Source organism: Narcine bancroftii, chromosome 2, assembly GCF_036971445.1.
Source record: "Narcine bancroftii isolate sNarBan1 chromosome 2, sNarBan1.hap1, whole genome shotgun sequence".
Lineage (NCBI taxonomy): Eukaryota > Metazoa > Chordata > Chondrichthyes > Torpediniformes > Narcinidae > Narcine > Narcine bancroftii.
The window spans coordinates 44,675,728-44,695,725 of record NC_091470.1 but is presented as its reverse complement, the minus strand read 5'-3'; the positions used below and the strand labels follow the sequence as shown (position 1 = coordinate 44,695,725).

Here is a 19,998-nt window from a genome sequence, read left to right as displayed (position 1 = left end):
GGCGAAAAAACACCTGATTTTCCGTCTGGGCATTCCAGTCAGATGGCATTAACATCGACTTTTCCCGTTTTTGCTAACCTGCTTTCCTCCTCCCTTCCCAGTTCTTCTCCCTCCCTTCACCTAGCCATCCCTCCTCCCCTTGATCTCTGCTGTCTCCTCCGTCCCTTCTCCACCCATCATCTCATGCCTTGTGACCACCCCTACTCTTTTGTTCGGGTGCCTACTAACATTTTCCCATACCTTGATGAAGGGCTCCAGCCCAAAATATCAGTTACATATTTTTATCTTTGCTATATAAAGGACAATCATGTTGAGGAACTTTGGGGGACATCCGATGCGCTCTAGTATTTGCCAAAGCCCTCTCCTGCTCACGGTGTCGAAGGCTTTGGTGAGGTCAACAAAGGTGATGTAGAGTCTTTTGTTTTGTTCTCTGCACTTTTCTTGGAGCTGTCTGAGGGCAAAGACCATGTCAGTGGTTCCTCTGTTTGCGCGAAAGCCGCACTGTGATTCTGGGAGAATATTCTCGGCGACACTAGGTATTATTCTATTTAGTAGAATCCTAGCGAAGATTTTGCCTGCAATGGAGAGCAACGTGATTCCCCTGTAGTTTGAGCAGTCTGATTTCTCGCCTTTGTTTTTGTACAGGGTGATGATGGTGGCATCACGAAGATCCTGAGGCAGTTTACCTTGGTCCCAACAAAGCTTGAAAAACTCATGCAGTTTGGCATGCAGAGTTTTGCCGCCAGCCTTCCAGACTTCTGGGGGGATTCCATCCATACCTGCTGCTTTGCCACTTTTCAGTTGTTCGATTGCCTTATATGTCTCATCCAGGGTGGGAACCTCATACAGCTCTAGCCTTAGGGGCTGTTGAGGGAGCTGGAGCAGGGCGGAATCTTGGACTGAGCGGTTGGTACTGAAAAGAGATTGGAAGTGTTCTGACCATCGGTTGAGGATGGAGATCTTGTCGCTGAGGAGGACTTTGCCGTCTGAGCTGCGCAGCGGGCTTTGGACTTGGGGTGAGGGGCCGTACACAGCCTTTAGAGCCTCGTAGACACCCCTGAAGTCGCCAATGTCCGCGCTGAGCTGTGTTCGTTTGGCGAGGCTCCTCAACATGATTATCCAACTGCACGAAAACCAACAAGGTCGGGTCAGATACAGCAATGAGCTCTCTGAAACCTTCTCCATTAACAATGGCGTGAAGCAAGGCTGTGTTCTCGCACCAACCCTCTTTTCAATCTTCTTCAGCATGATGCTGAACCAAGCTATGAAAGACCCCAACAATGAAGACGCTGTTTACATCCGGTACCGCACGGATGGCAGTCTCTTCAATCTGAGGCGCCTGCAAGCTCACACCAAGACACAAGAGAAACTTGTCCGTGAACTACTCTTTGCAGATGATGCTGCTTTAGTTGCCCATTCAGAGCCAGCTCTTCAGCGCTTGACGTCCTGCTTTGCGGAAACTGCCAAAATGTTTGGCCTGGAAGTCAGCCTGAAGAAAACTGAGGTCTTCCATCAGCCAGCTCCCCACCATGACTACCAGCCCCCCCACATCTCCATCGGGCACACAAAACTCAAAACGGTCAACCAGTTTACCTATCTCGGCTGCACCATTTCATCAGATGCAAGGATCGACAATGAGATAGACAACAGACTCGCCAAGGCAAATAGCACCTTTGGAAGACTACACAAAAGAGTCTGGAAAAACAACCAACTGAAAAACCTTACAAAGTTAAGCGTATACAGAGCCGTTGTCATACCCACACTCCTGTTCGGCTCCGAATCATGGGTCCTCTACCGGCACCACCTACGGCTCCTAGAACGCTTCCACCAGCGTTGTCTCCGCTCCATCCTCAACATCCATTGGAGCGCTCACACCCCTAACGTCGAGGTACTCGAGATGGCAGAGGTCGACAGCATCGAGTCCACGCTGCTGAAGATCCAGCTGCGCTGGATGGGTCACGTCTCCAGAATGGAGGACCATCGCCTTCCCAAGATCGTATTATATGGCGAGCTCTCCACTGGCCACCGTGACAGAGGTGCACCAAAGAAAAGGTACAAGGACTGCCTAAAGAAATCTCTTGGTGCCTGCCACATTGACCACCGCCAGTGGGCTGAAAACGCCTCAAACCGTGCATCTTGGCGCCTCACAGTTTGGCGGGCAGCAGCCTCCTTTGAAGAAGACCGCAGAGCCCACCTCACTGACAAAAGGCAAAGGAGGAAAAACCCAACCCCAACCAACCAATTTTCCCTTGCAACCGCTGCAATCGTGTCTGCCTGTCCCGCATCGGACTGGTCAGCCACAAACGAGCCTGCAGCTGACGTGGACTTTTTACCCCCTCCATAAATCTTCGTCCGCGAAGCCAAGCCAAAGAAAATATAAAGGACACTGCTTCATCTGCTGAGTTTCTCCGGCTTTGTGTTTTTTACAACGTAACTAAGACATTGAATAAAATCAGACAACATTACCCAAGTTGATTACTTCCAAGCTATAATTAAAAAATGCTGATTTCAGCGTTCACTGAAACGCTAGCCTTTTCCAGATCAGCAAAAAAAAGATGCTAATTGGTTACAAATTTATTGAGGGGTTCTACATTCATAAAGATGATGGTGGCATATTTATATTATTTTTGATTAAAAAGGATGCAAGGAATAATTGAAGTAAATATACAATGGTGGAGAAACTCAGCAGGTCAAACAGTGTCCTTTATATAGCCAAGATAAAATTACATTACTGGTGTTTCAGGCTTGGAGCCCCTCACCAAGATAAGGAAAAATGTTAGCAGGCGTCTGAATAAAAGGATAATGGGAAGTATGGTCGCAAAGTCAGGAGGTAATAGGTGGAGAAGGGAGGGAGGGCACAACAGAAAGCAAGGGATGGAGGGATGGTAGGTGAATAGAGAAGGATGAGGGTAGGGAGCTGATGGGGGAAGGGAGGGAGAAAGGGGAGCAGGTTAGCAGAAAGCAGAAAAGTCAATGTAAATGGCATCCAGCTGGAGAGTGCCCACTTGAAAAATCAGGTGTTGCTCTTCCAATTTATGGGTGGTGTTGATGGATAGTACATGAAGCCATGGACAGACACAAGTACGGGAAGATTACGCAGAACTGAAATGGTTGGCCACTGGGAGGTCCGTGTCACTGGTGTAGATAGAGCGAAGGTGCTCAGTGAAGAAATCTCCCAGTCTGTACCCAGTCTCTCCAACGTAGAGAAGTCCACAAAGGGAGCACCGGATACAGTAAATCAATCCTGGAGATACAAAATTGAAGTGTTCTTCACTTGAAAGGCCTTTTTGGGCTCATGGTCTGTGGTGAGGTAGCAGGTGTGGGAGCAAATGTGGCACCTCCTGTGGCTACAGGGTAAGGTGCCAGGGGGAGAGAGATTAGTTTTCATGTTTTACTGAAGAATAATTGAACTTTTTTTTAAAAAACGTACAGCAACTTTGACAGAAACTAAGCTTTAACTAAATATTTAAAGAAAAGGGTAAAATCCAACATACAAATCTGAATGCAGATAGAGAACAAGAAAATACAAGATCAAGCCCTGAACAATAGAATACACCCTGGAAAATTGAAACAAAGAAATAGAAATGTTAAGGTAGGTAAGTAGGTTAAGCACCATTTATTTTGAGAACAGATGTTATGTACCAAGATTTGAATACTTCATCACAATGTTCTCACTGAGATCCAAGCTATTGGACCATTTTAGAATTTTATACTTTTCCTTAAAACCATGATAACATTTTTGCTTGCTCAGCTGGTCTTCAGATTTGAGGGGGTTGATTTCTTGAATGTTACTATATAACGAAATGTATATGCATATGTACAACATGAAAGGACATTAAAAAAATTTTTTTGTGTGCTTGTAAGCAATGTCCAAATATCATTAAATGGACAGATCGTTAATCCAAATTGTCACAAGTATTAGCTCAGTTGCATTTTCGATTGTTATTATTGATCATTTATTTTGTAATATCAGAAATATTTATGAAGAGAAATCATCATTGATATGTATTTTTGCAAGCATCATTCTGCAGCCATTCTCAATGGGGGCCACATCACATTTAAGCAAAAACCTTGTTTTCTTTTCACCTCATGTTAACAAATTTAAAAAAATTATGCAGCAGGTAAGAGAGAAGTATGGCAAAAACCAAAAATTGACTGCTTCACAGGGATGGGATGGTGGGTATAAACTTTGAGCAGATTCCCATGAGAGCCATAACTGAAAAAAATTGAGAATGGCTCTATTAAATGCTCGGTGGGCAGCAGTTTCACGCTAGAATCTAACATTTGCCAAATGTACTTTGATTTGTATAGCCCAATTCTCCTGCAACTGACCTAGATATTGAAATCAAGATTACAAAAAGCTGGACAAGGTTACTCATTGTTCTTATTCATATCAGTCATGTTTATTTTATAGTCAATGCCCCATTTTTTTTACAGCAGCAAGCAAAAAATGTAGGTATTTACCTGTCTAAATTTAGATCTAGCCTCCTTTTCCTTCATTCTTCCATGAGCTACCAAGTAGTCAAATACCTCTCCTGTAAAACAAAACTTAATTAAAGTTCCAATAATAAAGCTTAAAACTTGCACAGTAGAAGCCCCATTATCCAGAAGTCAATCAACCAGAAACTCAAACAACAGGCAAAAAAACTGAGGAAATTATTTTTTTAAATATTCAAATAAGACTGGGCAAATGGACCCTGGGGAGTGGTAGTGGGGAGGGGGGGGGGGGCCCTGATACTTTGTTGGACGTGTGCGGGTTTGTCCTGCTGAACTGAGCAATGCCCCTCAGTGCGTCTGCATTCTTTTCACTGTCATCACTTGCGTGGAGATGAACTGGGTTGTCAGAGCAAGGAAAGTGTGCTGAGGGGCCCGACCGAGACACTTGTTATAGCACCAGGAAATGGGTTTGAAATTAAATTTTGGATGGGAATTATGAAATTAAAGTGAACTTTACATAATTAAAGACTTCAATACTGATTTTTTTTCAAATCACTTTACATTCTGCATAGATTTTTGTCTTTTAAACGGTGTATTCTTAATGCAGGTGTATTAGTTCGGCATTGAAACAGTGAGTTTCAGTCAACCAGAAAATTCATATATCTGGCATCCGCATCCCTGTAGGTGCTGGACAATGGGGATTCTATTGTAGTTTGTTTTTACCAATCAAAATGTATACAAGACCAATAATCTCTCCTTGTAGGTTAACCCTCAACCTCCTTTTCACTAATTCCAAAACCACTATGCCCTTTCTCAGGTAAGGAAACCAGAAATGGACACAAATGTAGGTAAAGCTCTTCAGATGAAGCACCAAACTCTTCCTATCCTCACTGAGGATAAAAATAATATGCCACTATCCAACAAGAAAGCTTTTTTCAAAGTGTGCTTTAGCTCAACAATTACCAGTATTCATTTTTTTGTTTATAGTGATTTACACAAGATTGCAAACAGAAAGTTTGGAAAATTATTTCATGGCAGAGCTATTGTAAAATTTTAAGATAATATATCCTTGTGTGAAAATGTGTCCTTGCTGAAGCCATTTCAATTACATCATAATCAGGTTAAGAATGGACAGTATTTCAGTTGACTGTTACTTACCTCCACTTGCATATTCCATTACTAAATAGAGAGTTTTTTCTGTTTCAATAACTTCAAATAGTTTCACTGAAAGCAAAAATAAAGAACTGGAACATTGATCAGCAGAGATCAAATTAACACATTGCTGAACAAAATTTGAAATACAATATTAACAGAGTTCAATACCAACCAACATATGAACTAGCAATGAATGCCTATTATATTTAAAAGATTATAAATTCAACTACAAATTGTTGTTAATTCAGCTATTATTTAATATCCTAATTTCCTCTCTTATTTTCTATTTTCCTTGTAAAATTAATTGGAGGTTCCAAAATAGCCTTGTTAATCCTGTCCGCAACAGGGATCCTGTACAAAGGTGAAGTAAGAGAATCAAGGTTAGATCTCCCATCTATTTAAAAGTCTGAAAAGCCAAATACAAGTGCCTTTACTATTATGCTGCTTGAGATGAGCTAAATTTATTTATGCAACAGATCAAACCTGGGAACATTGTGAATGCTGGAATCTTCAGAAAACAATGAGAAGCTGGTGGAACTCATCATAACTGTTAATTCCCATTCTATGCATTCATGGAGTCAAAGTTTTGGGTTGGGTTTTGGGTTTTGTCAGTCTTGTAAAAGATTACTTGCTTGAAACCATCCATTTATCTCCATATGGATGATGATTGACGCGCGGAGTCTCGCCAGCTTCTTAATGTTTACAGGGACCTTTCTTGACTGTTTTCTCATCTGTTCATTATTTAAATTAACTGAGTAATTCTGAAGGTTTTCCTTCAAGAAATATTGATGAAATATTTTGGTTGTAAAAGACAAGAGAAATAGAGCATTTTTAAGTAGAATAATATTTAAAGGTTATCTAATCTCGAAATTCAAAATGAAGTAATTAGCGCCAAAAAAAATCAATGAATTAATAACTAAATGCAGCAACTTAAAATCAAGAAAACAGGGTTGCTGAGGAATGGAAAATCCTATCAGAAATATTGGTAGCCATGGCCATAAACAATATTTAAAAACACAAGTTAAAAATAAGTGGATTTTTAAAAAAAAAAACTGGTACAGGCATTCCAAGCAATCTTTGTTCTGAAAAACGGACTTCCCTTGGCACTGCTGATCACACCACAATATTTCTCTATGCCAACTTCTAATAATAAGAAAACCAGGTAAATTAAAAGTAACTCCATATTAAGCAAATGTTGAGGCAACAAGACAGAAATTTAAATAGTTGATCCACTAGATCATGTAGAGAATCAATGCTGATAATCAGAATCAATATGGTCAATGTGTTAGAAATACAAGTTGGATAACTTCTTTCCTTGCATTTCAGCAAAGTTGGTCTTCATTTTTGCCATCAAATATCAGCTTGATTTACCCATTAAGATTGGGGAAAAAAGGTACAAAAATACTGGTTATCAAGAGACTGCAAAATGTTTTTGAGAACAAAGCAGACCAGAGCATTATTACATGCAGTTTGGTCTTGTGAAAAAGTACAAACATTTTGGAAAGACTTGAATATATTTTTGGGACAAATTATGAAGATACAGATACCAAAAGATCCCAGAATATTTTTCTTTGTGATTTATAATGACACTGATACTAAATTGAAGTTAGACAAATATCAACAAAAATTTTTGAGAGTAGCAATAGCGGTGGCATAGAAATTTATGGCAGTAACATGGAAGTCAGATAATTTTTGAAGGTTGGATAGATGGCATATGGAAATTCAAAACTGTACACCATTGGAAAAGATTACTTATAATTTAAGGAGTAAACCTGAGAATTGTTATGATTTGGAAACCATTTATGGATTTCATCAGTAAGAGTCCTTCCACATCATGCATAACACCCATTCCTCCCAATTAATATATACAGGATAAAATAATGTGTTGGGAATATATGAATAGTGAATTATAAATAAATTCAGATTTTTTTTTCCTTTTTTCTCTTTCTTTTGGGGAGGGGAGGGAGGGCAATAAAAAGAAAAAAAATATCATTTTTTATCTTTTTATTACATTGTATTGTTATATGAAGAATTATATGTATGTATTGATGCAAATGAAAAATAAAATTTTTAAAAACCTCAGAGCATATAGAAAGCTTTCCCCACTTCAAATTTGATTGGTAAAAATCAAACTTGAGAGTGGTATGTGCAATTCTGCTTGGCAGCTAGAAAGGGTACAAAACATATTCACCAAAATGCTATCAGGATTGGAGGCCTTGAGTTGAAGTAAAATCTTCAGAAAATTTATGTACGTTTTTTGCCATAATTCTCTTCAATTTGAAGATAAAACAATTCTTAGTTTGTAGATTGATTCAGAGAGACTATGTTAAAACTAAAAAAGGCTCACTCCAATTTCAAGTGAGCATGTAACGATATTTGGTTAAACTTATTTATGCTATTTTAGCTGAATATCAATTTGGAGGAAGTGGAACCCAATTTATATTTATCATTCTAGAGCACAAAGCACAATTTTTAAATTTTTTTTTAAAAAGAGGCAGCACGGTTAGTCTAGTGGTTAGTGCAGTGCTAATACAAAACCAGTGACCCAAGATTTGAATCCTGGGGTGTCTTTAAGGGGTTTGTACCTTCTCCCAGTGACCTGTGTAGGTTTTCTCCAGGTACTCTGATTTCCTCCCTCCCTCAAAAATGCAAGGTTAATTGGTGTAATTGGTCTACACTAGTTTCATAGGCTGGAAGGGCCTTCTACTGTGCTGTAGCATTAAAATTTAATGACAAATAAAACTTTTACTTCAAATTACCAGATACTGGAATTAGCTTGCATGTAAAAAAAAAGTTCACATTTACATCTGACCACTTATACTACATTTGGTAAAGGAAATCAACTCCAGTTTTAACCAATAGCATCTGACAAATGATTAAGTGTTAATTTGTTCTGGAAAAGCAATATATGTGCAATCAAATAGTTTTACAGATAATCATATTTTATAGCTTAATCAGTCTGCACTTCACCAAAATTGAGATGCCTTCCTTTTTGCCTGATTTCTTGGACATGTGGAAAAACAGCGGTTGTACTAGCAGTCAAAATAGCCATTTTTAAATTGCATATGTAAAAAAAAATCATACGTTTTTCAGAGAACATTTCTTCTCCACCATTCAATAAGATTACGCCTGACCTGTTCATCAATTCAATTGCACCTACCTGCCTTTTCTCCATAACTGTTAATTCCCATTCTATGTAGATATCTATCCAAGTCTGTCTTAAATATATTTAATGTGGGAGCCTTTATTGCTTCCTTGAGCAGGGAATTCTACAGAATCACTTCTCTTTGGGTAAAGCAATTCCTTTCCATATCCATCATAAATCTACTCTCCAGTACCTGGAGACTATGACCCACAGTTCTTTATTTTTTAAGATATTTTATTTTTCATTTTTATAAATATATATAGTTAACATCTTCAATTTTACAATTTCTATGAAACTTTTTCATACAATAAGTAAATAAGAAAAAACCCCTCCTTCCCCCACAAAATATAAATCCACATACCATCAGAGCCCACATTATACTATCCATAAAAAAACTCTGTGGGGAAGTCACTCCTGTTTATAATGTAACAGGATCTGTTATTTTCACTATTATTATAATTGGGCCACTATATGGTCCAAATATGGCTGCCATATCTTGACAAATGCATCATACCTTTTTTTAAAAAAACTGTTTGAAATTTTCTACATAGGTATACAACTACTCATCCCTGCAGTCCAACGTGTTACGAGTAAGGGAGAATCGGACTTCCAAGTAATTGCAATACACTTCTTAGCCATGGCTAAAGCTACTTTGACAAAAAAAATTTGAAATTTAATTAACTTGTTACTTATTCATTAAGATTACCCAAAAAATAAAGCTCCAGGTCATCTGTGAAGGCCACTCCTGTTATCCTTCTTAACATTTCTGCAATATCCTGCCAAAAAGGTCTCACCTTCACACACGACCATGTTGAATGTAAAAATGTTCCTCATTCAATCCCATATTGAAAACATATCTCCGATACTTCAGATTTTGACCTATTTAGCTTCCTATAATTGGCATAGGAAGTTATACTGAACCAATCCACATCTTGCATTTATAATTTATGTCATACTATCCTAACACCAGTCAGACCAACATCTTTCTGATATTACATCACCTAAGTACGACTCCCATCTCTCTCTCAATCTCTGTAAACCTTGTTTTGCACTTTCACTTTGGAAAGCATAGTACGTTTTTGTTATAAATTTGGGTGTATTTCCCAGCCAGATCATTCTCCCCATTTCACTAATTTCAAGCGAGTCCAACATTGGCCCCACCTTTCTCTCAACAATGATCTTAGCTGGAGAAAACAGAAGAAAGTTCCATTAGCTACTCCATATTAAGTTTTAGTTGATCAAAAGACATAAGAATTCCCTCTGCATACATCTTCAATACATCTTATTCCTTTGTCATACCAGGAGTTTAATATTCTATTTCTTATATTCATAGGCAACAACACATTCTTACGTAATGTTGCTTTTATCCCCAATACACTCTGATTTCTTGCCATACACTGATCAGATGTATCTTTTTTGTTGTGGACTCAACATTCCACATAGATAAAATCCTTTGCTGTCCCCCATTTTCATTGAGTATAGTCCCATTTGAACCCTCTTTCATTGAGTATAGCCCCATTAGAATCCGGGGGGGAGGCTGCCTTCCTCAAAGAAAGATGAAAAAAATGTGGCTTGTGCTGACAAATATAGTATTTTACAAACCACACCCCCCCCCGCCCATTACATGCGTGTGCACGTTATACAAGAATGTTTTTTACATGAAAGAATGCGCACCATAGCGGGTGTGGGAAGGTCAAACTGGCAATCTATAGCAGGGGTGGGAATAAAATAGCAGCATTGAAAGAACATGTATAATTTATAGTGGCCATGGGAACGAGAGGCCGGCAATTTATAGTGAGTATGGGAATATTATAGCAAACACGAGAATGTAATAGCAGCAATGAAAGAACGGGCACAATTTCTAGCAGGTATGGGACATTTTGATCTTGGGAAATTCCTATGAACAAGACATTCTGCCCAGACCAGCGGCTGAGGGAGGAGATTAACATATCAGTGCCTCTAATTTGAGACAACATTAGAATTAAAATCCTGTTCAACTTTGAAGCCTGTCTTTAATCTATTTAATTGATTCCTCTCCAAAGCTTGTTAATGTGTTGCAGCAGGATATTATCTCTTTCTTTGGCTTGGCTTCGCGGACGAAGATTTATGGAGGGGTAAATGTCCACGTCAGCTGCAGGCTCGTTTGTGGCTGACAAGTCCGATGCGGGACAGGCAATTATCTATATATCTCAGTTTTTTAATTCTCTAAGAGTCTACATTTATCTTGTAATCCAGTCCTCTGATATTCTTTTTCAATTTCTGTTATCTTTCTCCAAACCATCCAATTCTACATTATGTTCTCTTTTAAGATTTTTTTGTCCAAGAAATAATTTGCCCTTTCGAATAAGCTTTAAGTATATCCGATATCAAAAAGCTGTTGACATTTGTCTCACAAAATAGTTCTCTATCTCCTAATAAACTTACAGAAATCTGTCCTTTTCAGACACCATTTGTACACATTTTCTTGTTTTTCCAATATTGCAATAGTTAAGGTTAATGGTGAGTGGTCTGACAGTAGCAACACCAAGAATTCTGTTTTTAATCGCTCTGCTTTTTAACTGTGTAGACATTAAAAATAAATCAATCCTTGTAGGTGAGTCATGGACCCTTGAGGAAAGCGAGTTGTCTCTCTGTGGGGCTGAGCTGTCTCCAGATATCAAATCAGATTTAAATCTTTCATAAATGATAGCATCGCTTTTGCAGCTTTCACCCTCATTACTGTTCTTGCTGATTTATCTAGACAGAAAATAAAATCACCCCAACCAACGTTTTGTCTACCTTCTGCTGCTTTTAAAAAGATATCTTTCATAAAGGCTTCATCATCATCATAATTAGGAACATAAATATTCATAAACATCCAGGATTCTACATAAATTGATCAATCGATACATCTTCTACTATCACTGGTACATTTTTATTACAATTGCTACTCCTCTCACCTTTGAACCAAAAGAAGACTATATTACTTGCCCTACCCATCCTCTTTTTAATTTAGCATGTTCCAATTTAGTAAGCTGTTTCCTGCAGGAAACTACATCTGCTCTTAGTTTTTTTTGTCTGCCAAGGCTCTTTTCGTTTTCTCTGTCCCGTTCAGCCTGTTAACATTCAGACTAATAAACTTTAACGTTCTATCCATATCAATTTTAAAACAAATATTGTTCAGCAATAAAACCTTTTTGATTATTCAAATAATAGTGATGTTTCCCCTTTAAAAAAACATATAGTGCCCATTCTGACAGTGAAGTGAACAAAAAATCCCAAAAGCCCGCAAGAAAATCCTATGGCATCTTCCATGGAACCAGCCCCCTCCTTTTAGCACCATCTTTCAAAACTTCTCTTCCGGCACCATTATCCCCCTAGTCCGGAGTCTCCCCTACTACTTTTTTTTTAAAAGTTCTTGCTCTTTTGAGCTTTCTGTGCAAATTTCCATAACATTTAACAGTAATACAAGATGGTTCAAAAATACACTTTTTACTTGGTCCCATTGTAAACATTCTTCTTAATCTTCTTGTTTAATATCTTTAATCTTTTCATAATCTTCTTAAAAATTCATCCACTTCTTCCTTAGTCTTGATAAAACATCAATTGCCATTCGTTGCTTCAACTCTGTGTCGTAGATACATCATTGAGTATTTTATGTTCTTTGACCACAAATGTCTTTTTACATCATTGAACTCCTTCCTTTGTTTAATCAAAGTTGGTCTAAAGACTTGAAAGAAAAACATCTTTCCACTATTGATCTCAAGCGGGTCATTGTGTTGCTTGGAGTAATCAAATGCTGCTCTCAAAACCGCTTCCCGTTTCTAGAAACCTAGAAGTCGGATCTTCTGGGTCTGAGAAGTCCAATGAGTCCTTTCTATTTGTAGTTTTCCGCTGAATGTATTTTCTCCCAAAACTTGTGGGATCCAAGTTTCAAAGAACCTCACCGGTCACTCCCTTCGATCCCTTCCTTCAAACCAATAAACTGAGCATTATTGTATCTGCTGAAATTCTCCACATGTCGATCTTATACAGCATAACTTGTTTATCGAAGTCCCACTTTGCATCTTCCTCCAAAGCTTTCAAGTTTTCTTGCATTTTAACTAAGTCAATTTCCACTTGGCCCATTTGTTCCATTAAATCATCAACTTAAATTCAGTCATCTTCTCTGATATATCTTTCATTGTGGTTTCAACACCCATGAAACGATTGCATAAAATCTCCAAGAGTGTACTCCCTCTGATGAATCCTTGCCCACTTAGTTAATCTCTCTGCAGACCCTCCGCATCTTCTGCACAATTTGCTTTTCCACTCAATTTAGTGTCATCAGTAAACTTTGATATGTTGTTATATGGTTCCTTCTTCAGAATGGTTATTGTATCAATGACAGTGAATCCATAAACCAATGAGATTTGATTTTAAAAAATCTAAGCAGCAAGCATAAAATAAGGGTCAACCTATCTTCTGAAAAAAGCTTGAATTTCATCAACCAGATTTTATGATAATTAAAATGACATCACAATTATTGTCTCTATTTCCCAGATTGATAGTTCTGTGACAGGTTCAGTGGACCATTCCAATAAATTAAAAAATAACGGAGGCCAAGAGCAGGACAGCATGCACTTGAAGCAAGCAATGAAGCAGCATGTGGCAAACAGCTTGTAGAGTATGACTTAACTCACAATTTTGTTGGAGATGCACTTAAATACAGCTATTACTGCAATTTTTTGAATGAAAATGGCCCTGATACTGTGAAAAGAATTTTTAGTTGGTAAAGATTTTACATTTGCAATGTTTAGAGGCTAGGTAGCCAGTTTTGATCAGTGGAGATAATCTTCATCAGTATATAATGCTGGATAAGGGCTTCTGAGTTTTGAATAAGTTAATGTTTAAAGATGAGGGATGAATGAAGGCTAGTATTTAAGAAATTATTTAAATAATGAAATTGTCCAATTCAGTGGAGTATTAGGCAAAAAAGTTATGGTTCATCTTTAAAAACATCCTTTGCTAAACCCAACTAGAAACAATACAGGTTTTACTAGCTCGATACTGATCAAATATGGGGGAAAAAGACCATTAGTGCACTAGAGCCAGTACATGATTTTGTAGATCAAAGTTAAGGCAAGATATATTAGACCAATATCTACACTAAAAAAGTTTTTGCTATTCCTCAAAATAATGCAGAAATAACTTACCTATATTTGGATGGTTCAAACATTTCATTATCCGTACTTCCCTGAAAAGCTGAAAGAAAGAAAGTAAGTGTTTTAAAAGATTTTTTTTACTAAGGCATTAAGTCCTTAATTTAGTGCTTTTTGTTTATTTGACTTTACAACATGTCATGATGCAGAAGGATCAGCTTTATTAAAGCGACAGAGGAGCAAACTTCATTATACATTATCAGCATAAATTCCACTTTCCATGGAATATCTGATAAAAGGAGATTGCTGTTTCTAGGCTATGGAAATCCTCTGTGACAAGATAAGTACAGAGGTTTGGGATGAAATTTCCCACAAATAATAGTAATATTGTCACAAACATTTAGGACACCAAAATAATTTCTTTTTGAATAACAGCGTGATCCTCTGCCCTACTCACCATACACCCATGAATGTGTGGCTGGGCACAATTCCAACGTTATCTACAAATTTGTCGACGACACCACAGTTGTCGGCAGAATCACCAACAGCAACGAGGAAGCGTCCAGGAGGGAGATAGATCAGCTCAATGAAAGGTGTCCCGTCAACAACCTTGCACTTAACGTTAGTAAAACCAAGGAGATGATTGTGGACTTCAGAACACGATCTAGTCCCCAGCGAGGGCTCAGTATTAGAGAAGGTCAAGAACTTCAATTCCTGGGTGTCAAGATATCCAAGGATCTGTCCTGGAGCCTCCATGTTAATGTAATCACAAAGAAAGCTCACCAGTGGCTATATTTTGTGAGGTGTTCAGCGTGTCATTGAAGACTCAAAAATTTTACAGGTGTACCGTGGAGAACATTCTGGCTGGTTCCATCACTTTCTGGTATAGAGGTGCCAATGCTCAAGACAAGAAAAAACTCCAGAGGGTTGTTAACTTTGCCTGCGACATCACGGGCACCAGATTTCATTCCATTGAGGACATCTCAAGAGGAGGTGTCTTAATAAAGCAGCCTCTATCCTCAAGGACCTCCATCACCCAGGGCATGCCCTTTTCACTCTGCTACCATTGGGGGAAAAAAGATACAGGAGCCTAAAGATGAGCACTCAGCAGCACAAGGACAGCTTCTTCTCCGCTGCCATTAGATTGCCTGAATTTTCAGTACATTTTTCTTCCGGTGACTTGGGTATTAAAATAAATAACCCTTATTTTTCTGTCTTTTTTCCTTTTTGAATATCATAACTGGAAAATACCTTCTGAAATTTCCTGCAAGATCAGACTCCACCAATTATTTCAGTTAATATGCTCCTATTTCATCTCCAGTTTCATGTTAAATCTAATACCTTATTGAATGAGCAGGTTTGAAAAGCTGAATGGACAATTTCTGCTCACATTTCTTCTGTTTTCATAGCTGACTTGATGAATAACTTCAGCCATGTTTTAGGTAAAATTTCCAGTATCTGCAGTTCATTATATCCCAGTTCCAGCAATATTTTGTCTCCAGACAGATCACATCTTAAATGTTCACCACTCTCTAAGCCAACAACAGTCTCTTGAAGTCCCCAATCTATTGTTGACATTCTCTCTATCCCTTCCCTGCCCTCTTTCTTTGTAATTTAAAATATATTTGATTTCTCACTTGTCTTCAGTTCTGGTGAAAGATCAATATTTTGAAATTTTAACTTTTTCCTCTCCACACAATACATTTCCAGCATTCTCTATTTATTTAAGCTTTTCTGGGTAATTAAATAACTAGCCTCAATTCTGATTTTGGTACTGCTGTCATACATCTAACTGTTAACAACTTGTCCTCTACTTATGCTATTAAGCTAGTACCAGACCTAGTTTCATCAAGGAATACTTGCCTTCAATTAAGAATGTTTAAAGTATAAACTTGATATCCTGTCATTTATTACAATTTGAATTAGCATGTCAAATGTTTTCTCATTTGTAAAACTCTGCCATAGGCAACATAACTTCAAAATTACCAGGAAATTATGGATGCTAGTTTCCTTTACTAGATATATATTTTTCACATTATATCTAGTACAATGAGAAGAGTTTTTCTCAGAACAATCAAACAGCTTATATCTAACATTCATACAGCAATGTAAAGAGCACAATTTACAGAGTATAGAGTTACAATGAAAGGTCAATTAGTATAAAGCAAGTGCAGCAAGTGCATCATTGAGGGATTCATTCAGGAACCTTATGACTGTGGGGAAGAAACTGCCTTTAAGCTTAAGAGCGGAAAACAACCATGAATAAATAAAGTTCATCTTCAGAAATCGGTAAGGAATGGAGGACTTACACTGCCAAACATTCAATTTGATCAACTAATTAGTTAGACTACTTGGATAGAAATGGAATTGAATTTTTCAAGGAAAATTTTTAGGTTCCGCTTTACCATTATCTTTTTCTAAACTGATTCACAATCAGGAAATGAGGAATGGAATAAGAATATGCAATCAATTTATGAAATTTTTTGGTTGTAATAGTTGTTCCCTGGCGAGATCCATTACAGATAACCACTTTTTTTTCCATGTTCTGTTATAGATGCAGGTTTTAAGAAATGATATAGATTAGGTATTAAAAGTTACAAAGATTTATTTATCTGTAAACATTTTGCTTCTAGGCGGCTGCAGGTCCCAGGCGGCTGCAGGTCCCAGGCGGCTGCAGGTCCCAGGCGGCTGCAGGTCCCAGGCGGCTGCAGGTCCCAGGCGGCTGCAGGTCCCAGGCGGCTGCAGGTCCCAGGCGGCTGCAGGTCCCAGGCGGCTGCAGGTCCCAGGCGGCTGCAGGTCCCAGGCGGCTGCAGGTCCCAGGCGGCTGCAGGTCCCAGGCGGCTGCAGGTCCCAGGCGGCTGCAGGTCCCAGGCGGCTGCAGGTCCCAGGCGGCTGCAGGTCCCAGGCGGCTGCAGGTCCCAGGCGGCTGCAGGTCCCAGGCGGCTGCAGGTCCCAGGCGGCTGCAGGTCCCAGGCGGCTGCAGGTCCCAGGCGGCTGCAGACCTAGACCAGAAAACAGCGTTAAAAATCCAAAATTTGGGATAAAAAGAGAAAAGATCCTGTCTGATTACAAGAGAAGGATGAGGAAGCTTCAATCAACAAAAAGAAAAAATACTGCGAGGAAATGGGCAGCCTGACAAGGATCCAAAGCAAGTGGAGGTGCCTAGCGTCAAGAGTAATGGCGGTGCCAACCCGAGAGCCATCGAAGATGCAGTTCCCCCCAACCTCAGTGCTAACAGGAGTCCTGAAAGCAGGCTGCGGCCAGAGTGGAGGAATGGTCCCGAGTGGCCAAGGCAGCGGCAAGAGCCTTGGAACACATGAATGGGAGCGAGGGAGGACAGCTGCCTCCCACACGCAGTCGCGAGTTCGTACACCAAGCAGAGGTCTCCCTGATAGCCGGGGTCTGCTAGCAATGCGTTGAGTCGGGGAACGGCAGGCTGAGTGGAGCCAGTGTGAGCTCGGGACTAATAAGCTCCGATGAGGATGCGGAAGAGGTCGATCGGGACAGTGATTGCCAACTTTTCAAAATTGGATTAGGGTGTGGTACCATGCTCCCAAGGTAAAAAGCTACAACCAATGGACAAATTTCTTCAGCTTTCCCACTTACCAGATCAAGTACACAAGGGTGGCCGCTATCACCGATTCTTTGTGCTAGCAATGGAACCACTGGCTGAGGTCATTCGCCAGGATCCAGGCATTAAAGGTTATAGAGTGGGCCAGGAGGAGCACAAAAATCGACTTATTTGCTAATGATGTGCTGATATATCTGACAGACCCTGCGACTTCTTTGCCTCAAGTGCATTTGGTATTGGAGGACTATGGGAAACTCTGGGTATAAGATCAATTGGGGAAAAAGTGAGGTGATGTCACTCAGAGGGGAATTACAGCCAACTTAAAGAAAAGAGTAATTTAAAGGGGTCACAGGAGTGGAAACAAATACCTCGGAGTTAATATTGATAGCAACTTGAATAATTTATACAAGTTAAATTACACCCCCTTGCTGGAGAGAGTTGAGGAGGACTTAAATAGATGGATGTCCCTGCCCATAACATGAGTGGGCAGGGTTAACAGCATCAAAATGAATGTGTTGCCAAAATTCCAGTATCATTTTCAGACATTGCATGTGCTGCTGCCCCAGGGTTTCTTCAAACAGCTGCTACACAAAGTCAGAATGTTTCTCTGGAATGGTAAGGTGGCAAGGGTCTCCATGGAAAAATTAACATGGGAATACAGTCTAGGGGGATTGAGAATGCCAGACTTTAAAAATTATTGGGCAGCCCAGTTGAGATACATCACCTCTTTCTTCCAAGGAGGAAGTGCACCATCCTGGGCACAAATTTATCTGCAATTGGTGGGTGAGAAGAGAGCAGAAGACTTTATGTATAAATGGGACACCAAATTGTTGTCAGGAAAGATGGGCAGCACCATACTGAAACAAGTGATTAATATCTGGAACAAAATTAAATCAATATCTGAACACCAAAGTGGGGCTGTCCCCAAAAATGACGACCAGTCCTAAATTCGGTTTGATGCCCGGCAAAGCCAAAGAAGATGCCTGGACGGAAAAGATGACAGCTCCTGAAAGAGCACACAACCAGACGGGTGGAGCTCAGCGAGCAGACTAGTTTATTGCAGGCTGCTGGGCTGGACTTATACTCCCAGCCCGGACCTGGCTGAGAACCGTGCTGGAGGGTGCTGACGTCACCTGGGCATCACGTGGTCCCCCAGCGTGGGCTTCTGTGCCCCATGCTGGGAGGAAGAGAATACCCCAGACAGCGCCATTTTGGCTGGCTGCCCCGCCATGTGGCTTATAAGCAGGGCCGGTTCACCTGCCTAGTGGTGAGTCACCACAATGGCAGCATTCGACCAGGCCAAGGATGCACTAGTCAACACCAAGCTCCTGGTCCACTCCTGAATAGGTGTCCCCATAGTCCTCATTGTGGACGCCTCCAAAATGGCAGTCGGCAGTGTACTTGAACAATAGAAACCACTCTCCTTCAGTCAACACCTGTGACCCCTGAAAGTCAAGTATAGCGTGTTCAATAGGGAGCTACTAACCCTGTACCTGACCATTCGGTACTTCAGGCATTTCCTAGAGTGAGAAAGTTCCCGATCTTCACAGATCATAAGCCCTTCACGTTCACTAAAGTGTCCAACCCTTGGTCAACCTGTCAACAGCTGTCCTACGAGTCCAAATTCACCACCAAAATCAAACAGACGTGTTGTCAAGAACATCAATCCAGTCTGAGCAAGCCCCGGCCCCAAGAGTAGATTACATAGCACTAGCAGAAGCACGTGAGGGCAGTGAAATACTGGCATACCGAACCACGTTCGCTGGCCTCCAGCTTGAAGAGGCAACACCTTCACAGGGCAACAACTGCCCACTGTACTGGCCACCTGGAGGTGCCGAGTGTTCGACGCCTTACACGGGTTGCCCACCCATATCTGGGCGACCACCCAGCTAATAGTTGAGTGGTTCATGAGGCATGGCTTACGCAAGCTGGTCGGACACTGGGCCAGATTGTGCACACACTGTCAAACCTCCAAGGTCCAGAGACACACGAAGGCACCGACGGGTACAACCCTTCCAGCTAAAACACAGGAGGTTCAAGCATGTGCACATGGATATCGTTGGCCCACTACCTGTTCCAAGAGGGGAAAGGTACCTATTTACAATGGTGGACAGATTCACGAGGTGGTCAGAAGCTGTTCCAATCAGTGACTCGACAACAGAGACGTGCCAGGATGCTGATCTTACCCTGGGTGGTGAGGTTCGGCCTCCCCCCCCCACATCACTGCTAACAGAAGTGCGCAGTTCACCTCAACTATGTGGTCCATGATGTTGCAGTTCCTGGGAACCCAGCTATACCAAACATCTGCATCCCACCCCCAATCGAATGGTTTAGTGGAGACATCTAAAATCAGTCCTGATGGCATAACACCAAAGACCCGGCTAGGTAGACAAGTTCCCCTGGGTGCTGCTCGTCATCCGCACAGCACCCAAAGACCTAACAGCGTCATCAGCAAGCTGGTTTACAGTTCACTGCTCACATTGCCTGACAAGTTCATGTCTGCACCCTGCCGCCAAGGAGACACACCAACAGAGGTGCTGACCAAGCTCCAGCTCAATTAGTTAGTGGTG

At 40.4% G+C, this 19,998-nt stretch overlaps 1 protein-coding gene across 8 annotated transcripts in view; it reads right to left on the bottom strand.

The window, feature by feature from the left end:
- Window positions 1-19,998, bottom strand: part of mark3a (MAP/microtubule affinity-regulating kinase 3a) — a 105,964-nt gene that overhangs the window by 59,277 nt on the left and 26,689 nt on the right. For 7 of the 8 annotated variants that reach the window (XM_069916492.1, XM_069916494.1, XM_069916493.1 and 4 more), the window contains exons 4-6: window positions 13,912-13,960; window positions 5,596-5,661; window positions 4,465-4,535 (exon numbers count right to left, since the gene is read on the bottom strand). In XM_069916492.1, the coding sequence (XP_069772593.1) occupies window positions 4,465-4,535; window positions 5,596-5,661; window positions 13,912-13,960 (186 nt within the window). Of the gene's footprint in view, window positions 1-4,464; window positions 4,536-5,595; window positions 5,662-13,911; window positions 13,961-15,850; window positions 16,860-19,998 lie in introns of those variants that run through there. The other variant, XM_069916497.1, reaches the window with a different exon arrangement.